The sequence below is a fragment of the Prunus mume genome, linkage group LG5, assembly GCF_029339155.1.
Source record: "Prunus mume cultivar Tortuosa linkage group LG5, ASM2933915v1, whole genome shotgun sequence".
NCBI lineage: Eukaryota > Viridiplantae > Streptophyta > Magnoliopsida > Rosales > Rosaceae > Prunus > Prunus mume.
In genome coordinates, this window is record NC_142702.1 from 25724861 (window position 1) to 25747637 (window position 22777).

Consider the following 22777-nt stretch of genomic DNA (forward strand, 5'->3'; position numbering starts at 1 on the left):
TATTTACTTTCCACATCAAATCTTCATACAATTTCTTCTCCATCCAATATTTTTTACTCTCCACTCACATTATTCACTTTCCACACCAATTCTCCATACAAACTCTTCTCCTTCCAATATTTTTTACTCTCCACTCACATTTTTCTACTACTTTCCATTTGTATTATAAAAAAAAAAAACAAATGACATCTTCGAAGCCGGAGGCTCGTGGGCAACTCAGGAAGATATTGCATTGTGTCAGTCTTGGGTGAACGTTAGTTCATGACCCTATCACGGGCAATGAGATGAAGTTCCATCATATGTGGAGCAAAATTCATGGAGAATTTTGTCAAAGATCGGGTTCCATTCAGACCGAAATGATATTGTCTAGTAGATTGAAACTTCTAAATAAAGAGTTAGGAAAATGGAGAAATGCATTGACAAAAGCAATGGAAAACATTCGAAGCGGTCAAAATTTTACCGATGAGGTAAAATATTTATAATTGCCATTTTAATCAATTTAATGTAACTTTTTTTTTATTGCATATTCTATTTCTTTTTCTTGCATAATCTTTTTTTTTCTTTTTGCATTTCCAATTTGTCTATATTTTCTTGCATAATCAATTTTATTCTTGCATTTCAAAATAGTTTATATTTTCTTGCATAATATTTTTTTTCTTGCACTTCCAATTATTTATTTTTAATAGATCATACAAGCACAAATGTGGTTCGGTGCCATGGGGCAAGGCAAAAAAAATTTCGTGCATTTCCAATGTTGGGAAGTTGTGAAGGATTGTTCGAGATTCAAAATTATTCCCACCGGTCCTCCGGTTGTGTTGAATGAGACGCCGCTCCACGATTCGCCATCAACCAATTCGTCATTGGACTCCCCAATGAAAACAGAGTCACCACTCCCACGTCCGCCGAGACCTATTGGGAGAAAGGCGGCAAAGGCCAAGAGAGGGGGCACTTCGAACAATGAATGTGTACAATTATTGGAGCAAATAGCTAAGAACACCTCACTAAGAATTGAGAGAGACTTGAAAAGAGATTAAGCAGACATGGCACGAGAGGAAGCATTTGTTATTCAACAGCAGCAGGCACAAGAAAAAGACATGGATGATAGAGATGAAAATTATGGTCATGGATACGAGTAATATGTCTCTTGAGACAAAGGCCTATTGGAAGCATAAACGAAAGGATGTGATGAGAAAAAAACTTTTCCATGACGACGGACCTAGCAATATGGATTGGTTAAATGATGAAAACCATTAGCTTGTATTGAAACACCTTTGTCATATGTTGTATTGTTGTATTGTTGTATTATCCTTTAATTTGTTGTATTGTTTCCTTTTTATTCAATAAAAAAATCATTAAATAATATGACTATTTATTAAAAACATTTGAGCATTAAAACATAGATTAATTAAAAACAAACCTTAATTTATTGCAAATAACACACAAAACAAACCATACATAAAAGCATAATAATAAAAACAAGCATAATCCAAAAAAAAACAGAAAAGAAAGCATAATTAAAAACAAAGCATAATTCCAAACAAAGCATTAATCTTGACTTCATCCATTGTGATTGCCTTTCATCTCCCACAAATGTTCGATCAAGTCAACTTGACGTCTCTCGTGAACATATGAAGATTGCATTTCTTGATAACGATCAATCATGGGGTTGTTGAATCGACCATCCCGAAGTAACGATTCGGGCTCCATTGGTAGTCCATTTGGTCCCACCGGCCTTTCATATATTCTTGTCAACGCCGTGTTCATAGGATCGGGTTCAAACACCTCTGGAGCATCGTAGTCATACTCATCCTCCACAATCATGTTGTGGAGGATGATGCAAATCATCATGATACTCCGCAACACCTCCTCATCTAGCATCCGAGCAGCACCCCTAATAATTTCCCAACGAGCTTGCAAGATACCGAAACACCTCTCCACGTCTTTCCTATAACCTTCTTGAAAGGAAGCAAAGCTTCTTTCCTTCTCGGATTGGGGATTCGGAATTGTTTTCACGAATGTCGTCCACCTAGGATAAATTCCGTCGGCAAGGTAGTCGCACCAGAGTATACGGTATTGTTGATTTGGTACGTGACTAGGGGGAATGACCTCGCAATACCTCGTCAAACACTGGGGATTAACCAAGGACATTGAGGTCATTCTAAGATCCAGCAACCTCGAAGAAGGCATGCCAAACCCAACAGTCGGATGAAGCTGCGACCTCCAAAATTATACTTTTTTAGCCCTTCCAATTCCCGTACTCTCCTTGCCAAGCAAGTAGGACAATTCTTCCACTGCCAGTGCATGCAATCGATGCTTCCAATCATTCCTGGGAAGCCTCGAGCCTCACTTTTTTGTAGAAGCCTTTGCAGGTCCCTCAGCGTGGGTTTGCGAAGGTACTTCATCGTGTACAAATTTTCCACTGCAACACAGAATCTCACCAAGCACTCTAAGATAGTAGATTTTCCATCCTTGCAATCTCATCCACCTGCTCTGCAGATGCCCCATAAACAAGCATCCGCAAAGTAGCTGTAAGTTTTTGCTCCGGGATAAGACCTAAAACTCCAACAAATCATGCTTTTGAATGAAGTATGTGTCGTAATTACAAATATCATGCATGATTTTTTGGAACAAATGTGGCTGCATTCTATATCTCTCTCGAAACTTATATTCATGATATAACCAATTTGGGATAAAGTATTCTCCAAGAGATTCTTATCCGAGACTCCCTCCGTCTGTCCACATTCAGGGCACGACGACGGTGTTGCCTTGATTGATTAAGCATACACACCACTGCTGCAAGCATTTGTTCCTCTTCTTTATCGGCGTCCCGATCTTCTTCAGCACATCTACGCCGAATTTCTTCCCTTTCTTTCTGTTGCCTCTCCAACACCCTCCTCAAGTTTGACATTGAGAGTAGAAAGTGTTTTGTAAAATCTAAGAAATGAAGGAATAGATAAGAGATGGTGTGAGAGGTATGAGTTGATGGTGTAGTTTTATAGAGGAATTCAGAAGATAGAGATGACACATATCACAATTTTAGAGGGTGAAAATCTTATCTGAAATCTGAGATTATAATTTTTTTTAATGAATATCCGAAAATTTTATCTGGAATAAGACACGTGGCAACTGAGATTCTCATTCGAAAATCTTTTCTGAAAAATAATGGACACATGAGAACTAAAAATCTTATCCAAAAATTTAATTACAAAAGGTTATCAAAATTAATGGTTTAAAGTATAAAAAAATAGGAAATAAATTACAATGAATGGTATTTGCCTTAGACTTGCCTTAGACTTATTTCTCCTGAATGGAACTACAAACAAGATGATACTATTTACGTGAATATGGTAGTCCTTATTTGCTCTTACCCTAAATTTAACCCTTATAGGTGGAGATGCTCTAATCAGCATTTATTTAATTGAAATCTCAAGTCAAATAGTGCACCCCATCACCCACCATCTTGCTATTTTTGCATTTATTTATATATTTTGTTTTCTCCTCACAAAACGCGTGCCCACTTGACAATAGCTAACTTGGGAAGACTTTGCCGTGAGAGGAGAGCCTGACTTGCCCGTTTTCTGTTCATTTGTGAATTTGACCGCCCGTCATGGAATCTTCTCCCCTTTGTAGTGTTGTATATAAATTATAATCCTTCGTTATAACCCATGTCAAGTTCATAAAGCGATAAGCATTTATAGAATCGTATTGAAATTGAATTTCTCAGAGAGAGGGAGAGAGCAAGATAGCAGAGAGAGATGGCAGTTGGGATATTGGAGGTGATGCTTGTGAGTGCAAAGGGGCTTGGAGACACGGATTTATTCAGTATACTTTCTCTTCCTTTCCTTCTTTCCTTTATGTCTATGCTGTTCTATAGTTCAATAGAATGTAGTTTGAGCTTGAAAATAGTTGAAGGCATTCATTAACCTTGATGGGTTTCTGCAAAAGTTTTTATTTTTGTGCTCCATTCTCTAAATTTAATCAACTATTTTCCTTTCCACCATTTATTAGACTTTCAAACAAATAGATCCAGTAAAGTTGGTGAGCTTCATTAATGCTGCACTTGTGTTTTCTCTGCTTTTGGTTTGAATGTATACTTGTTCTCTTATTCATCTTTATCCCATTTTATATAAATTTTTTGAAGCAATCCACCATTGCTACGAGGTTTGTTGGATTGCTTCAAAAAAAAAATCAAGGAAAATATTCATCTACGATTAAAAAGGTGGTTTTGTTGCTCTCCCATGGAGATTTTACATCAATTGCTGCATGATATATTACTTCTTATTTTTATTTATTTGAAGTCTGGCATTTTAACACAGAGTTTGATTTAGCAGGTCGTATGGATCCTTATGCTCTGATTCAATACAAAGGCCAAGAGCGCAAGAGCAGCGTGGCTAGAGGTAAAGTTCCAACATCCATTTGACTTGCACCCAATACTTCAACTTAAAATAAGGGTTGACACAAATCTGTTTTTGAGTTTTGATGTCAAAGCACGCAATTCAATTAAATAAGAACAATTGATTGGCATTTTCATGTTGTAAGAAATATATTTTATTCAAATGTCCAATCGTTCCTTGAGTTGCGTAATGTATGGAACTATAGTAGACTTTGAGAATTAAATTTTTATTAGATTGAGGTTCACCTATACTCTTAGACTTTTTTCTATCAAGTACTTAGTTAATACGATCCTCAAGGCTTTCTCCTCCCTTTTAAACTTGTAATAAAAATGGTGTGGCCAAGTTGCCTTCTAGAAGCTGAACTACTTAATAAACTCATGACCAAGGTAAACCTTTTATATAAATAGCGCATCAGTAGTTATATAAAAATCAGACGCATTGTGATTTTTAATTATTCTGGCAAATTTCGTGTAGTGTTGTTGCGTTTATTGCGTTGCGTGAACTACAAAGACTACATGTTCTAATTCTGAAATGGTAATGCAGGGCAAGGCAGCAGTCCGGTGTGGAACGAGAGATTTACATTCAGGGCAGAGTATCCAGGGTCAGGGGAGCAGTACAAGGTCACCCTCAAAATCATGGATAAAGACACCTTCACTGCTGATGACTATATAGGAGAAGCATCGTACGTAATAATATTCGTATATGATATTCTTTTTACTCAATAGTTGTCGCCCGTGAGATTTGAACTCAAAGCATTCTCCTATGTTCTACTTAATTAGTCATGACTGATATATGGTAGATCAAATTACCCTTAATCTGCAGGATATATGTTAAGGATTTATTGGCACTGGGTGTGGAGAATGGAACTGCTCAACTTCATCCTCTTAAATATAGTGTTGTTCGTGCAGATCGTACTTATCGTGGGGAGATTCAAGTTGGTCTAACTTTCACTCCAAGGGTATTTTTTTTTTTGGGCTCTCATTCTGCTTTAAAATATGAAACTGATCACAAGGCTTCTAGTTTATACAAATTTTTAACAATTCTTTTCTTCTTGGATTGATATGTGTGTGTGTGGTTGTTTGTTGCATTTTATAGGCAGAACAGCAACATGAGGGACAAGAGTTTGGAGGATGGAAGCACAGTGATGCATATCCATAGGGAAACAAATTCCACTGCCGCAGCTTGCAAAGTACAGACTAGTTAAAGCTCCTTGAAGAGGATTGGGCCAGTGTTGCTAGGTTTAGGCTTATTTGTAGTTAGTTTTCTGTGTGTTGGGCCTTGATCCTCCTTGTAATCTCTCCAGTTCTTAATTTGTAGCTTTGAACTTTTGAAATTCCATGGTAAAGAAAGAAAGAAAAAAAAACGCAATTTAGTGATGAATTATGTAATCAGTGATTCAGTTGGTAGATAAATGAAATGATGTTTGATATCAAATTTTCCATATATTTCAAATTTTCATAAGAGATCAGTTATTTTGCACCAAAAAAAAAAAAAAAAAAAGCTTCTATTCCTCTGCATAATTACCTAAATTAGGGAGTTTAATATCATCTGCCGTCTTAGCTCAGCTGGTAGAGCGCATGGCTTTTAACCATGTGGTCGTGGGTTCGATTCCCACAGACGGCGCTTCGCGATGTCTGTATTTAGTTATATATTTTTTTTGGGGTCTTCTTTTGGTTTTTTTTTTTTTTCCCCTTGTCTTCATGGACTTCACGTCTCCACCACCACCACCAACAGTTTGCAATTAAATGGAAATGCAACTTGTGCAAAAGAGAGATCATGGGATGGCCATGCAATACACTAATAACAATAATGATAATACCAACTGTGCAATCACAGATACACAAAAGATTCTTCCACCGCCACCTTCTCTCATGCATTTCAATTTTCCAAAATTTTCATCTGCTCTCTGTTTCCCTCCCTCTCTATCTTCCGATATCTCAACCCTACCTACCCTTAATGGCACCCACGACAACACCTCACCCTCTCCTTGTTTTAGGCACTTCATGCCTCAATAACTTCCACCACTGCTGCTGCCCTCAGATTCTTGTTTCCAAACTGTTGGCTTGTGATCTTTCTTTGTGTAAATAATGAAATTCGAAGACTTTCTGATGCAAAAAAGCGAAGAGAAACAGAAAAGATTTGATCTTGAGGAAGAGGTGACAACAAAGTTTTTCCCTTTTTTTGTTTCCCAGCTTGGGGTTCTAAATGTTTGCATATTAGAAAACTTGTCACAGAAAGTTGACACAAATCAAATGCTTACGCGTTCTGCAGGTTATGAAATTACAATCAGAGTTAGATGGACAACAAACACTAAATAGGTTTCTGCATTGTGCTCTTCATGGACCTCTGCTGTCACATCCATGCCTTTTATCATTGCTTCCACCTCAGGTATATGAGAGAGAGAGAGAGAGAGAGAGAGAGAGAGAGAGAGAGCGCGCGCATTTGTGTGTGTGTCAGAGAGCGCATTTGTGTTTGTGTGTGGTGTAATTAAGTGGAATTGAATTTTGAGAAGAGGCTCTACAATATGCAGGTTCAGGTGCTATTTTCAGAGCTGGCAATGGTGGAAGAAGAGATTGGTAGGCTGGAAAGAAAAGTTGAGGAGCTGAAATTGAGGTTGTACCAAGAGAGGGAACAGACCAAAGAATGGGAAGTGCAGAGGAGGCAAGGGCAACAGAATCACTCGCTGTGCAGAGTGGGAAATCAGTCAGTGCTCAATGAAGAGAGATGTAGTAGATCCCAGAACTATGAGGCATTGAGAAAAGAAAGAAGGATGAAGAATAGAAGAGCCTCTGTGGATTCTGCATCAGATTTCCAAAGGTGGAATTTCCCAAAGTCAGATGGTAAACTGCTTCTTTATCTCATATGAAGAAGAATGTGGATATTGAAACACTTTTTTTTCCCTTGTTTTGATTATTTGTTGTGTTTTTTGACAGGAGAAATTTCTGAAATGTCAAGGAAGCTGAGTGGGAGAAGCAGAAACCAGGGCAATGTGGATATTAATGAAACTGGCATTAGTCTGAAACCAAATGAACTCTCAGAAGAAGTGCTCAAGTGCCTTATAGGCATATTTCTTGACCTAAAACAGACATCATTGGACAAAGAGGGATCATCTGTGGCCCCAAAGCTAACTCTCTCCTGCATGAACTCGAAAGGGTTCATGGCAAAAACCTCATTCAACTGCAAATCATCCACAGTATTCTTCAACTACAACACATCCAATGTTGACCCTTACTGCATATTACCGGATATAGATGGCGCTGTCAGGGACGTTGGCCCATACAAGAACTTTATCCAAATCACAAGAAGCTCATTAGACGTCAGCCGCTTATCAGACTGTTTGACTGGAATTGGAAAATTGAGGTTGCTTACAGGTCTTGTTAGCAATGACGGCTGTTTACAAATTCATTCTCAAAAGCGTTGTTTTGTTAACTTCTTTATGTTGTCTTCAGGAAGTTGATGCATCAATTGAGTGATGTGGACTTGACTTTCTTGACCTACAAGCAGAAGCTAGCGTTCTGGATCAACATCTACAATGCCTGCATCATGCATGTACTGTAAGACATCTTAAGCAAGATTTAAGAAAAGACAGAAATCTGAAGAATGATATTGATTGGGAGCTTTCTATTCTTAATTATCAAATTTCAGGCCTTTCTGGAACATGGGCTGCCTTCCACGCAGGAGAAGCTACTGGCGCTTATGAACAAGGTACATCAATGTCTGTAAGAGCCATGACTTCCCAATTCTGATACTAATCAATAACCATTTTCAAATAGGCTGCATTGAACGTGGGAGGCATAGTGTTAAATGCTCTGGCGATCGAGCATTTCATACTCCGCCATCCATCTGAATCGAAACATGTACGTGAAATGAAAATCAAAAGTTGAGCTCCTATTTTTGTTCTCTTTTATGTAATTTTTTTGCCTCAACATTTGCATCTCAATTTGTAGGGGCCTGCGTATGAGAAAGAAATGCTACTAAGACATGCCTACGGTCTCGGATACCCGGAACCTAATGTGACATTTGCTCTTTGTCGAGGCAGTTGGTCCTCACCAGCAGTAAGTGCATGCAGCTCTCCTAGTTTATTTCACAACATTTTTCTCCATCATATTTGTAAATTTTGATGAAGTTAAGACTTTGATATGCATGCAGTTAAGGGTCTATACCCCAGACGACATAGTTAACGAGTTGGAGAGAGCAAAAGTGGAGTACTTAGAAGCTTCAGTTGGAGTTACAAGCAAGAAGAAAATTCTGGTGCCAAAGCTTCTACAATGGCACATGCTTGATTTCGCTGACGGTATGGAATCATTGCTGGAATGGATTTACAGCCAATTGCCACGCTCTGCTTCACTGAAAAGATTGATAATGCAGTGCTTGAATGGGGAAACGAAGTCTCCGATAAACAAAATGGTAGAAGTCCAACCTCATGAATCAGAGTTCCGGTACTTGCTGCCATTGTGAGCCAAATGACAAGAATCACAGAAGGTTTTGATCTAGATGGATTTGAATTATACGTGTATTTAAATGACATGAACTTTTGTGTCCCATTGATTTAAATTACAGAGCTTTTGCCAACTGTACAAACAATGCATTAAACATCTGGAGAGTCAGAACACTTGCAATACATAAACAAATGCAGTAATACATTTAGAATAACAAGCGGATTTCCTATCTTCTTTCAAAATTTAATTATTCGTTTCCAAGCATCTTAGAAACTACTCATGGGCATGAAAGGGCTCAACCAATACATTCACGATCCTGTTCAGCAGATTCAGCCCGAATACAGTTTCTTCGCAGTTTACTTTAACTGGCATTTCCAACGGTTCAGAACATCTACCTTCAATGGTGATGGTGATCAAGCAGGGGGCAGAGGTGCTCAAAAGCTTGCTGCTGAATCGCAAGCACAAACCTGTTGCATCATCGAGGTTCGCTGCGACTGGCAAATCAACAGATACAAGATGAAGATTTGCACTGCTAAGCATTTTCAATGCAAGATTTCGGCAGATTACAAGAAATTTGTCTTCTACCAATGAATTGTCACCCTTGTCCTTGTCCAACTCCTTTACATGATCAGTGAAGGTGCACCTGTTGTACAAAACACAAACATTCAATTCAGTGTACACAACAAAGACCAAAAGAGAAGGGGTGTTCTGGAAACCATGATCAATAGTTAGAATTTGTCTTATACGACCTCGGAAAAACGAGTCGCTTTACCTTCTTACACATTCAAACATTCCTCGCAGATGAGACTCCTTTTTTGTGAAGGCTTCAACATCCATAGGAAGAGCTTTTACAAAGTATCCAATGTCAGGCCACAACTTAACAGGATGCCTCTTGCCATTACAATATAAGGTCAGTTTTAGAGGCAAGAGGTGGTGATGGAAGCGAACCTGGACGGTTCTTGTCATTGCCTGACCAGGTTCTAGAGAAGCGATCTCTTCTACGGAAACTAGATTTGGCTCATTATTTTCAGGTATTGTTGAGCTGCGATATCAAGATAATCGTAACAAAATATTAGCCCTTACTACAGGAAAGATGTCACAGGGAGAAATAAACTTCTTAATACTTTATGGATGATCCAAGAACAAATCAAATGCAGTTTAATTAGATCAAAGGATCATGCTCGATCATGTGTAGTTGGAACCCCCACATCAACCTCAACCTTTGACGGGAAAAAAAAAATTTAAGACTACTGCCTTGGACCCAATATCAACAATAACTTAAAATATGCAGACAGAAAACAACATTAAATTTAAAATGATGGTCGACCTTAGAACTACAGGAGACTCAATGGTCAAGTGACTTGATACTCCATCAAGTAGGCAACTCAGAGAAATATGTAAAAACTCCAGAAAACTGTTTTTGATCTCACATTTTAACAAATCCACCATAAAAACAACTTATTTGGTCTACTAACCTCAACCTCAATGTATAACATGGAGGTTTCAACGAAGAAATAATTACTTTATTTTAAATTACCTTTCACGTGAACCTGAAGCTTGGTCTACAGAATCCATGCCTTTGCCGGATTCCTCATCAACCAAAGTTATATCAGACACGATTTCCTTTGAACAGTTCTTGAAGGAAACTTCTATACATAGAAACAGAGGAGAGATGGTTGAAATCTCAGATGAAAATGAATAGTCAACCTTTAAGCCATTTCCATTCACAGGATCCAAGAGTGCATAGCTTTTAGGTTTAACTTGACCTCCAATATCACCAATTGAGATTCTTGCTGAAGATCTACGGACTTGACTTTGTTCTGAAGTATTTGTGCTTGAAAAACCAGGCTGCTCATCTAACCATGATTCTAAAGCTCTATTTGACAACAATTCCCCAAAATCAGAAGCAGACTGAGAAGCTATATTTTTCTTTTCATTAGCATTTCCAACATCTGAAAATTGAATCAAGGGATGAGAATTTTCATTGCCTTCACTTGCAGAACCAGCCTCTTCACTGCCACCACTGCCACTTGAATCCATATCAGAGTGTTGTGAACTATAACTAGAAGCATTTTCCTCATCCAAAAATTCAGACTCTGAGTCCTCGTTGTCTGTAACATATGGATCACCATTAGTGACTCCCTCTCCAAATTCATTCATTCTGAGGCCATCACAGTGCAAACTACAGGGCTTTGGGAGAGGTTCATACCCTGGAGCAGCATGAAGTACTATCTGTGATAAAGAGCCAGGAAGGTAAAACCGGTGATCAATGGGCTCATGTGACATTGGTTTTTTTTGTCCTCCAAATAAGTATTCTGCAAGGACACATGAACTATCTTTATGCTGGGCCAGACAATTGGTTTCCTCCTCCAGACCTCGAGAATCTAAATAAGTTGACAGAATTTTCCTTAAGAAATGAGCTCGATCACGAATGTCATAGTTTAAGTCGCATTTGGCCAATTCCAGCACATAGATTAAAACTTTTTTTATAGTCAACAGATCATTCCCTTTTGAATGCAATAAAACCTACAGAACAGATAACCTCAACATTTAGAAACAAAGAGAGTGACATTAACACATTTACTTAGAGAAGAGCACCATGGAGTAGTACCTTAACAGTAGTATTACAAATTTGAAGCTTTGTTTCCAACTCTTCTGAAGTAAAGCACCATGCAAGATACTTGAGAACTGTAGCTAACATCTTTGGGATGAGATCACCTAAAGAGTTATACTCCCCAACCATCCAAACAATTATAGCCCGGGCAGCAGGCACCTTTATTGAATTTAAACTACGAACCAACTGAATAATAACCTTGAAAAGGTATAAAAGTGAATTACTAGATGCGAAAAGGTATAAAAGTGAATTACTAGATGCCCCAAAAAAAACACCAGAGAGAAGAAAGACAAGGTAACAAAGTTTCACAAAATATAATAGTAAATCGCCTATGCACCCTTGACTTAGACATCTAATGACAGCAGCTCAGCAGAAAATTAAGAATACCTTTTCATGACCAGGTGGATCTTGCTGAATGATTGATTTAATAGACATTATTGCTTGAATCAAAATATCTGCTTCACCATCCACAGACCCGAATTCACCAGTCATAAGTTCTGCAAGATTGGACAATAACTCAAAAAACAAGAAGCAAAACTTTTTGAAGATCTATACAACAAAGTAGAAAATAGTCACAGACGCTGTCTGGTCAAAGCCAATAAAAATTCTAAGCATGTGTTTGCCATTTCTGGAAGTCGCTGCGCACATATGCCAATTCCAGCAACAGTATCAGCAGCAAATCTCCTGTCTGGATCTCTAATATAATCCTAGCAACAAAATAAAACAATAAGCAAACGATACATGCCTTTGATTTTTTAAAATATTATCACACATAAATGTTTGCAATTATCAGATAAAGTTGATGATATAGAGCTAAGTCTAAACAACATACATAAATTAAAATACACCGTTCACACTCATGTACATATAATTATGAACAATCTAATTTCAAAAGGAAAGAAATTACCTGAAATTCTTTGAGTATAAATGAAATTGATGAATCTGTAGCAATGTAAGCCAGTATATCCAGTTTCAAAGCTTTAATTTGATATGAATCTGAAGAGCATATAAAGAAGTCTTCAAAGTACAGAGAGAAGAGTGAAGGAATTGCTTTTGCAAACACTTGAATGTTACATAAAACCTGCACTGATCAATCAACAAAACAATCCTCACCATCTTACCAACTGTAAACTAAGTACAACAGAATACATGAAGATTGACACAAAAGAAATTTCCTACAGGACAACAGGACCAAAATAATATTTACAAAATATCAGAATATATGAATCCACGGTCACATGCATGCATCAACAAAATTTAAAAATAGTACTTTAATGCTACACAAAAACCAATTAAATTGTAAGGAAATGTTAACTACCACATATTTTGAGGCATTAGATGATCTTAGAACGAACAAGAGCGGCTTAACAATTCTTCTCAAATCCTCTATGGGTGCCATAATCCAGTGTACACCAGCAGCTGCTAGTACAACTGCACTATTATTACTCCATAACAATGGGGATGTACACTGCAGCAGGATCTTCACATCATCATTGGACTTTCCAGATGTAAAACGGGCATAATTGCATTCAGATGCATCTTTATTCATGAGACTTAATCGTGATAAATATTCAGCTGGTCCTTCAATATAACAACGGGATACAATATTTGCTAATTCAGACTGATAACGACCACTCATGTCACCGTTGTCTTCCACTAACGCAGAGTTGGTGTCTGAACAATCCTTTTCAGATTGAGAATTCTCTGTACTGTGCAAAGAAAACATAATGGATTCCTTTACAAGCCCATGCCTCGCAATTATATAGCGCAGAAGGATCCCGATTAAAATTATTTTACCCCATTCTTCTACATCAGGAAGAATCTCGCATAACCTTTTATAATTTCTTCCAATCAGAGCCAAATTATTCGGACAAACGGAAGAGAAAGCAGCGGCAGCAGCACCAACGACACAAGGGGAGTGGTCATTCAACAATATTCCGATAATCTGCATACAACAGAACATTATAGAAATATTAACGACACTGGCACACTGCATATGAATGAATCAACATTGCAACAATTAGTGAATCAAACCTCTTCAATCCCCGCGGTATTTTCGTCAAGGCGCAAATCGTGCAGCTTAGGAAGAGCATTGGCCGCGCATTTTCTAACATACACAGAGGGATCTCTAGCACATTTTCCAGCGGCAACAAGAACTAAGGGTGCAATAACATGTAGACGGATCCCCGCCATAGTTCTCAGGGCCCATGCCCTCACTAACGGATTTGGATCCCCCAAATCCTTCTGGAAGTAATTAATCGATAGCAATGCTTCATTCGGACGCCTGAAACATAAATTTCACAAACACCACAAAGATGAGCTCAAAATTTAGCGATCAAGAACAAAACAAAAATTCAGATTGTGCAGCTTATCTAAGCTTACTTTTGAGCATAATGCAGCAGGTATAAGTAAACCAGCTTTTTCACTTCCAATGACTGCGATGCTACGTTCTTAACAACCTGCAATTCCAATTCAACCAAACGAAACTCGTATTAAAAACGAAGGCTCCGATGAGAGCTCTGATTCTTCTTCTTTTGTCATTTTTAATCGGAAACTCAGAGTGTCGAAATTAGAGAGGACCTGAGGGAAGAAATTGGAGACTTCGAAGCCCTGGGCGATGAGAGCGAGCAGGCGCTTGAGAGCTTCGCATTTTTCAGAGTCGAACTTGCTGTCAAGAAGAGGAGCGATACTGACGTCATCGGGATCGTCGTAGAGGTGGGCGTCCGTACCGATCCGGAACACCATTGTCGACGCCTTGCTTAGAGTATCTGCTGTTGCGCCGAATTGAGGGAACATATTTTTCCACGCTTCAGCTCCTGAAAGCTAAGCTCTCTCTCTGTGGGTCTGAAAGCGTGAGAGAAATAGAGAGGGAAGATGACTGTCTGTGAGTTGTGATCGCGGAGGGTCACCCTGACAGTACAGTAGAACCAGAGATGAGGAGCTGTTTGGAAACAAGTGAAAATTAGTTCGGATTGGAACTCCTACTGCTGGTTGAGGTGCGTTTGGCAACGTACGTTTAGAGCAGCCACGATTACTTATGAATAAATACCTTACTACTTAGTAATAAAAATTGTTTATGGTGTACAAAGAGCATGTAGCTTCAGTGGTTATGAATATTTCATATGCACTTAAGGTCCTAACTTCGATTTTCCCTTCTTTCAATATTGCTTATATACAAAAATTTAAAGGGAGATCCACTATTATACTCAATATAGGGGCTCAAAATATAAAAATACTATATAAAATGGACTTTAGAAACACACCCGAAACTCATTTACAACATAACAAATAGGCTTTTAACTTTTTATAAATTACAAAACTGCTATTCAATTTCTTAAAACAAGCTCAACCTCAAAATCTTATAAAAATACCCAAAATACTCAATATGGCATCAAAGTAATTTAATAATCAATATTAAATTCAATAAGGCTAATTGTCATTTTTTAGGGTTTTTTTGGGTTTGTTTATAGAAATTCAATGGTATAGGGTTTATCTATAATATGACTGCTAAAATGAGTATATCACTAAACATCTCAAATAAAATTAGGCTATAGATAATCGAATATCTATTTACGAATTTGAGATTATGTCAAAATAATTCATTGGATTTAGTCATTTATTCTTAACATTGCATTGAATATAATCATTTAAATTTCATGATAGATGGTGTATTCTTTATGGTGTATTCTTTATGGATAAACTATCTTATTCAGATTGCTTTCTACCATGGTTACCAAAATATATCAAACCTAATCGAATTCAAAGAAACAAGTAAGAAAACTTTACTTTATTTTTTATTTTTCTAAATATGGCTAGTTTTTCTTTCTATCCATGAAATGTCACGAATTTAATATGAGTTAGTCTAATGGTATATATGTTTTTGTTTTAACATCAAAATGTGAGATATAAAGAACTCATATATGATGAACCAATGACGTATTAGCTTTTCATCACCACTAATCACTAACTTAAAATAATTTTTTAACTTGAACTCTTTTGAGTTATTTACTCTTAATCCCAACCTAATCTTGTAAACTCACTTCAAAATGGGCTTATTCGATTTCCAATTTTCAATTGTCAATTTTCAATTTTTAGTATTTATTTTTAAGAAATTGAAAACATAAAACTTGTTTTGTAACCAATTTAGTTTTCAAAAATATTTAAAACTGAAAAATGTTTAAAAGTTGTTTGGTAACTCATTTCAGTTTTCAATTTTATGTGGAACTTAGAAATGGAATATTTAGGTTCAAAATGTGAATTTGTGATCATAGAATGAATGCATGTTGCAAAGCATTCGTAGTATTTTTCGAAGCTTGGGTTATTTTTTGGGTAAATTTTGGATATGGAGGTCTTAAAGTTTGGAATGGGTTCGCGGTTGAACGCAATAGTTGAGCAGCTAGGTCCAAGTTGGGAGGTCCTAAACACCGAATTTTGATAACTTTAGTGCATTGCATGTGTGGTGTTGTAAAATTGGCGAATGAAGGAGCACATAAAAAATGAAAATAAAAATTAAAAAAAATGAAAACACTTTGAAGTTGGTTTTTTTTTAAAGGGTGAATTTGAAGACTATATTTCATTTTTTTGGAAAAAGAAAATAAATTTATAACCATACATGTTTTGGCTGCAAGTTTCTAGTGCTGCCTGATGTGCACGAGTCTTGTTTTAAGATCACACATTTGTTCTTGAGTTTTGAATAGTATTGATTGTTTCAGTACTATCTTTGTACACTCTTATATGGTGTTTATTAAAGTATCTCTTCCAACAACATCAAAAAAATAAAAAAAATGTGAAAATGAAATGGTAAAAACAATATTACCATCCAAATTTCGAGTTACAACAAATCAAATTTAACCAACTTATCAAAATTAAACATCAAATATTATCCATTTGGGCATCACACTAATCATTATGATAACTCCGGATTTGGATAGAAATAAACTTTGACTTTGAACATGCACAATGCATTCATCTCTCTACTAAATGGTGCAGGATTCCGTTTATACATCCCACATCATTCTCATTTGTTGAGTTTAGTGTATCTTTCTCAATCCCTTGTGATTAGTGTACTCATTTAAGCTATATGAATTTGGTTTAAATGACCTGTTTGGTGATGAGATAACCTAATCACCATAATCATTTCTCCAAAAACATAAAGTAAAAAAGCACCATAATAATTATTTCTGAATTTTATGCATTCATCATGAAAATACAACCTAACTTCCAAGTTAAATATGTCAGAAAAATTAACAGATGAAATGACATTTTTCCGATGAATTTGATCGGAATTTGCAAAAAATAACAATATTTTATGCCAATTCATCATCACTCCCAATTCGGTCAAAGAGTCGCGAGGTCTCCAATTCCCGTATTTGTCGTCTTCTCCATTTTCTCAGTGTCACGCACAGTGAATCGATTACGAAATTCGCTTTATTTATGGTGAGAAGCACTGAGAGCAGCAGCAATTAGCCCAGCCCCAATTTTCTTCGTCAAAATCCCGTCTTCCCCAGAACCCAGAGAAGAGAGCTCACACAGAGTGGTCTCTCAGTCTCATCCGTGCCCTCAGGAGCTCCAATTTTCGCAGGTCATCTCACTCTGTCTCTCCCTTCTTTCTACGTTTTAGCTGATCTTTCTCTGGTTTTGCTTGTTTCCACTACATGCATGTGCTCGTTTTGCTGATATGTGTAATTTACTACATGCATTGTCAATTTTGGGCTTCTACCTTGTTTGGCTTCAAGTTTTGCAGCTTCAGCCTCCGTTCTGTTGTGTGTTTTGGCTGATCTGCTTGTTTTAGAAAAAAATTGTATGGTTGGTTTTAGGATTAACATTTAGGCCACTGATTACAAACAGTTTCTTTTGATTTCTGGTGATTAAGAGTTTGGTATTTTGACGATATTTTTTTAATTTGTGTAAATTCTGTACAAGTCTACAATGTGATTTCATATGCAAGATATTATCTTATTAAGTCAAAGATATATTTGTATTTTGCAATATCTCAACTAGCTTACATGAGCAGTTACTAGGACTTTTATTTTTATTTTTTTTGGAAATTGTGTTATGATTGATTTCACAGAAAAGAGAGGAATGATATGGACTGAAACTGATTTCTATATATGGCGCTTTCACTACTGCAGAAGCCCTAGGATTGTGAAATCCAAAGCCTTGATTTGTGTGATTTCACCATATATTCTGAATGTTGCTGTAGCTTTATTTATGTAAGATACTAGTTTTTTTATTTGTGTAAACTCTGTACAACTCTACGATGTGATTTCATATGCAAGATATTCTCTGAAGGCTAAGATGGATTTTTATTTTGCAAATCTCAACTAGCTTACATGGGCAGTTACTAGTTTTTTTTTGTTTTTGTTTTTTTTTTTGGAAATTGAGTTATGATGGGTTTAGCTGCTGCATAAGCGCTAAAATGGTGAAACCGAAAGCTTTTATTTCTGTGATTTCACTATATATGCTGAATGTTGCTGTATGTCCACTTTCTTTTTCTGTCTGATCTTTTGACTTGTAACTTGCAAGTTGCTTTTAATTTTACCTCACTTGATTCTGTCTTTCAGGAAAAAAAAACCCATATGTTTTTCTTTTTCATCAACTCTTTTGGGAGATTTATTTTGTGCTTTTTTGGTGCCAATATTTTCAAATGTGAAAGAAATTAGATTAACGGTATTAAATCTGTACTAGACCCTCACTTATGTCTACCTTTTTTTTCCATAACCTGTGGTTGCACGTGTTCTACTTCCCGGATGAACTTTTCAAAATCATTGAAATAAAAAAATTTAATACGCCACTTATATTCATAATTTCAATTTTCAGATTAGTGCTCTTTAACTAAAGTTCACAAATGGGGAGTGTGGAGGATCCTATCTTTGAAGATGATACAGATATAAGTGACACAGAAATGGATGAGGATGAAGAAGAATATTATGAAGATCTGAAGAATGGAAAACACAATGTGAGAAGCTCAGATGGGACATATATTTGCCCCTTCTGCCCAAAGAAGAAAAAGCGGGATTTTGTTCTGAAGGACCTGCTCCAACATGCCTCTGGGGTGGGAAAGAGTAATTCAGAAAAGAGAAGCGCAGAAGAAAAGGCCAAACACTCAGCTTTAGCGAAATATTTGGAAAAAGATCTAGCAACTGAAGGTGGTCCATCTAAACCTGTGGGTGAGGAAGACCCCCCAGTTGATTGTGACCATGATGAAAAGTTAGTGTGGCCTTGGACAGGGGTAGTGGTTAATATTCCAACCAGACGGGCAGATGATGGGAGATATGTAGGAGAAAGTGGATCCAAACTGAGAGATGATTTAATAAGGAGAGGGTTCAATCCCACAAGGGTTCACCCTCTATGGAATTTTCGGGGTCACTCAGGAAGTGCCGTTGTGGAATTTAGGAAAGATTGGCCTGGCTATGTTAATGCCATGTCATTTGAGAGGGCTTATGAGGCAGATCGTCATGGGAAAAAGGACTGGGGTGCTAATGGTGACCAAAAATCTGGTCTTTATGCTTGGGTTGCTCGTGCAGAGGACTATAAAGGTACCAATATTGTTGGAGAACACCTCCGTAAGATTGGAGACCTTAAAACAATTTCTGAAATTATGGAGGAAGAAGCCAGGAAGCAGGATAAGCTTGTATTTAATCTTAACAATATCATTCAGGGCAAGAACAAAGACATGGAAGAGATGGAGCTAAAATGTAGTGAAACTACAAACTCCATTGAGAGCGTAATCACAGAGAAAGAAAAGCTCGTTCAAGGTTATAATGAAGGTATGTTTCTATAAGAAAAATGGAAGAGTGCTACTTATTGAATAAAATAAGGAAGGTATGTTATCTTTAGCTTAGTTTTCTGACTGGATTCTGACTAGTTTACGTTTGTTTGTTAATTATGTTTCTAGCTATTCCATTCTGAAGCTGTACGGTAACTGTATAGTTTGGATAAAGTGGCTTGGGTTTCACCATTTTGGGTTTATTTTATTTTGTTATATTTTTATGGTCGTATGATGCTGTAATGACATTAATTCATGCCTTTTTTCTGTGTGTCTTGATAGATATAAAAAAGATACAAATGAGTGCGCGGGATCACTTTCAGAGGATTTTTAGCGACCACGAAAAACTTAAGTTACAATTGGAAACTCAGAAGATAGGGCTAGAGACACGCATAGAAGAAATGGAGAAGCGTGCGGTGGCTAATGAAAGTGAAAGTAGGAAGCTCGCCGATGAAATTGAAAAGGTTTGCTAATTTGTGCTTCATTGTTGCACATTATCTCTTAGATTTCATGATTAATATTCCTGTGACTGTATGTGAAATTATGAATATTGAAGAGGTGAAAACTAGTTTGTTGAAAGTTACTGAAAATGAGCATGATGTTCAAGTGTCATCAAGTCATATCATGAATATTTGGGGATGAGAGTTGATGCATTTATGTTTAGTTTACATATATTGTGTGATGCTTTTGTCTGGGTTACTTTTCTATAGCAGCATTAGTTGCAATGTTTTGTTGTCATTGTTGGTGAAGGATGGTCCCGAGCACTTGATAACACTGATTTTGTTCTTGTAGAATTCGGCAAAAAATAGTTCTCTGCAATTGGCTTCTATGGAGCAACTGAAGGCTAATGAAAATTTATTGAAACTGGCTGAAGATCAGAAGGTTTGTTGGTTAATTGCTTGAAAATGATCTGAACATTATTTTATAGATTTCAGAGAAGATCTTGATGTATGTGACTACCAATTTCATCCAGAGGCAAAAGGAGGAGCTCCACAGTAAAATAATTAAACTGGAAAAGCAACTGGATACAAAGCAAACTCTTGAATTGGAAATTGAGCAACTTAGAGGGAACTTAAATGTTGTAAGGCGCATGGGGGATGATGGGGATGTTGAAGTGCTGGAAAAGGTGGACACAATGCTCAAAGACTTGAGAGAAAAGGAAGAAACATTTGAAGACTTAGAAGCTTTAAATCAAACTCTAATTGTAAAGGAGCGTAAGAGCAATGATGAGCTGCAGGAAGCTCGTAAGGAATTGGTTAATGTAAGTTTTTCTGTTTTAATTTTTAATTTAAATGGTGCCTCAGTTACTTCCTTTTATAGTAAAGCAGACATCTGACATTCAGATGGTCTTACAAGAATTTGGAATGTAGTTTTTGAGTTTTGATTATGTAATTTGGGGCTGTGATTCTTAGGTCAATGTTACAGATTTTTGTTTGTGCCGAACCTTTTCTTTAAGGATTTGAATGGAATGGTTTGCAGAAATGCACTTTTTGTGTGTGTGCATATTTAGTAGTTAGCACAACATGGTGTAGCAGACGATGGTTAACTATGATCCTTAACACTATTTATAGCAGGCGGTGCGTGTGGAGGCAGACATGCTTTTCTTTGTAGTGGGATCTTCAATTTTTGTACTGTTATATGGACTGAGAACTGTGGCCCTTTGTGTATCCGATATATTTAAAGTTCTGTTCTTAATTTCTTACACTTACAACAAGCTTCTCTATCTTGTCATAAAGTACTAATATTCTTGCTCTACAGGGCTTGAAGGAAATATCAAATCGTGCTCATATTGGTGTTAAGAGAATGGGTGAGCTTGACAGTAAACCCTTCCAAGAAGCAATGAAGAGAAAGTATAATGAGGAAGAAGCAGAAGAGAAAGCCACAGAGCTGTGCTCATTGTGGGAAGAATACCTGAAGGACCCAGACTGGCATCCTTTCAGAGTTACTACAGTCGATGGGCAACATAAGGTGTACTCTCTATTAATATCAATATCTCATTGGATTTGATTCTTTAGCTGTTTCCCTTAGCACTAGAAAATATCTGACAAAAAAGATAAATATCAAATATGCTGGCTGAAGATAATTCTTAGATTGAACTAGTTTGGCTATCCCTGTGAGTTATGTGCTGTATCATTGCTTATCTAATTAGTTGGGCCAAATTTGTAATTGTGGTGGTAAAATCCTTTCCCAGTGACATACCTGATGTTCATCATATATGACCTCCATTCACATGCTTGTTTGGTTGTGTTTTAATATAGTTTCTAGTTGGAAATGGTTGGTAATTCTGCTTTGACATCGAAGGTATCTAAAACATCAAATTACATTTTAAAAAAATGTCCACGTCATTTCCATTCATATGTTATTGTTGAAGCGTGTAATTGTTAAGCTCCAGTCATACACTAATGCCTCCCTGTGCTTTTCCTTTGAAACACTTGGCACTTGGCCTTGTCACCTTGCTTCCTTTTCAATGTTTTACGGTTCACTTGATATCAACATCACTGGTTCAGGAATTCATAAATGAACAAGATGAAAAATTGAAAGATTTGAAGAAACAACTGGGGGATGAGGTGTATAATGCTGTAACATCAGCTTTAAAGGAGATAAATGAATACAACCCTAGTGGGAGGTATATAACTTCTGAACTGTGGAACTATGCTGAGGGACGAAGGGCTTCACTGCAAGAAGGAGTTGACTTTATTCTGAAGCAATGGAAAATAAAGAAACAGCGGATGGAAGATTGAAGGTTGGTATTCAATGTTTGTCATAGATCTCTATATGGTTGGAATTTTCTTTTCTTTTTTGGGGGGTGGTATCCACCTAATTTGAGTATTTCAATTCTGTTTCTGCAGTTGTGTATGGCCAGCTTGGTGGATCTTCCCAAGTCTCAACGCAGGATGGCGGTTACTAGCCTTATTATGTCCGTTCCTGGGGTCTTGCCGAATAAGTGGTTAATCTGAAGGAGGACTCTCTACCTTTAGATGTATTCATTTGCTTTGTTCATCAACTTTGATCTTTAATAAGACACTATTTACTAGTGTAGGAGAGGTAACTTAGTCCACATGGACACTACCCAACTTCTTCTTCAAACTCTCAGAGAAGGGAAACCATTTCCAACTATCGACATTTGACTGTGCTTGTATCATTAGTATTTGACAATGTATAACAGTATTGCGAGCTTTTCAGTTCCATTTATCTATCCATTACTGCTTGACTTTGCCGGACCGAGAAAAACTTGCATGTAACAAGGTGTATATGCATTGTTTTCACATCTCCTCACGTAATAGCCATGTGGCTACTTATCGTGATAGGGAGTGTATGCTCTCGTTATAGACAAGTTCATATCTCACATTGCACCCGTGACACAGAAGTTACTGTCGTTGGTTTCAAGCTTAAAAAGAACTTATTAACGTTTGGATGGCTGTTAAAAGAGTACAGAGAATTTCAGCCAAACAAGGTAAATCACTCGGTCGACTACCGGACGACGTCGTTTCTCTTCCAGCGGAGTGTACCACAACGAACCACTTATTTATAGTACGGCGCCATATTTTTTAAACTGAAACGG

The 22777-nt window shown here is 37.1% G+C and overlaps 4 protein-coding genes, 1 non-coding gene and 1 pseudogene across 7 annotated transcripts; 4 read left to right on the top strand and 2 right to left on the bottom strand.

Moving 5' to 3' along the window:
- Window positions 1-1557: 1557 nt before the first annotated feature.
- LOC103343869 (uncharacterized) lies at window positions 1558-2803 on the bottom strand (annotated as a pseudogene).
- A 712-nt stretch (window positions 2804-3515) lies between these two features.
- On the top strand, window positions 3516-5828 carry LOC103343870 (Calcium-dependent lipid-binding (CaLB domain) family protein). 3 transcript variants are annotated; one of them, XM_089051463.1, is made up of 5 exons: window positions 3516-3822; window positions 4329-4397; window positions 4938-5076; window positions 5217-5352; window positions 5490-5828. In XM_089051463.1, exons 1-5 carry the CDS (start codon window positions 3756-3758, stop codon window positions 5550-5552), a joined length of 474 nt encoding a protein of 157 aa, XP_088907589.1. In that variant the 5' UTR covers window positions 3516-3755; the 3' UTR covers window positions 5553-5828. The 3 variants fall into 3 exon arrangements, with proteins under 3 accessions (XP_088907589.1, XP_088907590.1, XP_088907591.1); XM_089051464.1 differs by having other exon boundaries at window positions 3519-3822; window positions 4332-4397; XM_089051465.1 differs by lacking the exon at window positions 3516-3822 and adding an exon at window positions 4201-4219 and having other exon boundaries at window positions 4332-4397.
- Window positions 5829-5944: 116 nt separating this feature from the next.
- TRNAK-UUU (transfer RNA lysine (anticodon UUU)) lies at window positions 5945-6017 on the top strand. Its single transcript has one exon. It is a non-coding gene; the product is annotated as a tRNA-Lys (tRNA).
- Window positions 6018-6290: 273 nt separating this feature from the next.
- LOC103332660 (uncharacterized) lies at window positions 6291-8852 on the top strand. The gene is made up of 9 exons (XM_008235410.3): window positions 6291-6550; window positions 6666-6782; window positions 6925-7234; window positions 7328-7754; window positions 7844-7943; window positions 8040-8099; window positions 8168-8251; window positions 8342-8449; window positions 8544-8852. Exons 1-9 carry the CDS (start codon window positions 6482-6484, stop codon window positions 8850-8852), a joined length of 1584 nt encoding a protein of 527 aa, XP_008233632.2. The 5' UTR covers window positions 6291-6481.
- Window positions 8853-8877: 25 nt separating this feature from the next.
- On the bottom strand, window positions 8878-14454 carry PAT2 (protein affected trafficking 2). The gene is made up of 11 exons (XM_008235411.2): window positions 14028-14454; window positions 13830-13906; window positions 13482-13731; window positions 12766-13392; window positions 12355-12528; window positions 12028-12154; window positions 11835-11944; window positions 11445-11645; window positions 10371-11359; window positions 9606-9875; window positions 8878-9476 (listed from the first exon to the last, which is right to left on the bottom strand). The coding sequence occupies exons 1-11, from the start codon at window positions 14241-14243 to the stop codon at window positions 9107-9109; spliced, it is 3411 nt and encodes a 1136-aa protein (XP_008233633.2). The 5' UTR covers window positions 14244-14454; the 3' UTR covers window positions 8878-9106.
- Window positions 14455-16652: 2198 nt separating this feature from the next.
- On the top strand, window positions 16653-22403 carry IDN2 (XH/XS domain-containing protein). Its single transcript, XM_008235412.2, has 8 exons — window positions 16653-17028; window positions 18267-19216; window positions 19498-19679; window positions 20008-20097; window positions 20189-20476; window positions 20974-21183; window positions 21723-21958; window positions 22065-22403. Exons 2-7 carry the CDS (start codon window positions 18295-18297, stop codon window positions 21954-21956), a joined length of 1926 nt encoding a protein of 641 aa, XP_008233634.2. The 5' UTR covers window positions 16653-17028; window positions 18267-18294; the 3' UTR covers window positions 21957-21958; window positions 22065-22403.
- The last annotated feature ends 374 nt before the right edge of the window (window positions 22404-22777 follow it).

Excerpts from the sequence above, each read along its gene's own strand:
- LOC103343870 (XM_089051463.1), top strand. The coding sequence starts at position 3,756 with ATGGCAGTTGGGATATTGGAGGTGATGCTTGTGAGTGCAAAGGGGCTT. Across the intron at positions 4,398-4,937 it reads CAAGAGCAGCGTGGCTAGAG|GGCAAGGCAGCAGTCCGGTG; the intron begins GTAAAGTTCCAA and ends ATGGTAATGCAG. Across the intron at positions 5,077-5,216 it reads GACTATATAGGAGAAGCATC|GATATATGTTAAGGATTTAT; the intron begins GTACGTAATAAT and ends CTTAATCTGCAG.
- LOC103332660 (XM_008235410.3), top strand. The coding sequence starts at position 6,482 with ATGAAATTCGAAGACTTTCTGATGCAAAAAAGCGAAGAGAAACAGAAA. Across the intron at positions 8,252-8,341 it reads ATCCATCTGAATCGAAACAT|GGGCCTGCGTATGAGAAAGA; the intron begins GTACGTGAAATG and ends CTCAATTTGTAG. Across the intron at positions 8,450-8,543 it reads GCAGTTGGTCCTCACCAGCA|TTAAGGGTCTATACCCCAGA; the intron begins GTAAGTGCATGC and ends ATATGCATGCAG.
- PAT2 (XM_008235411.2), bottom strand. The coding sequence starts at position 14,243 with ATGTTCCCTCAATTCGGCGCAACAGCAGATACTCTAAGCAAGGCGTCG. Across the intron at positions 13,393-13,481 it reads ATACCGCGGGGATTGAAGAG|ATTATCGGAATATTGTTGAA; the intron begins GTTTGATTCACT and ends TGTTGTATGCAG. Across the intron at positions 11,945-12,027 it reads ATTGGCTTTGACCAGACAGC|AACTTATGACTGGTGAATTC; the intron begins GTCTGTGACTAT and ends CCAATCTTGCAG.
- IDN2 (XM_008235412.2), top strand. The coding sequence starts at position 18,295 with ATGGGGAGTGTGGAGGATCCTATCTTTGAAGATGATACAGATATAAGT. Across the intron at positions 19,680-20,007 it reads TCGCCGATGAAATTGAAAAG|AATTCGGCAAAAAATAGTTC; the intron begins GTTTGCTAATTT and ends TTGTTCTTGTAG. Across the intron at positions 20,098-20,188 it reads AACTGGCTGAAGATCAGAAG|AGGCAAAAGGAGGAGCTCCA; the intron begins GTTTGTTGGTTA and ends AATTTCATCCAG.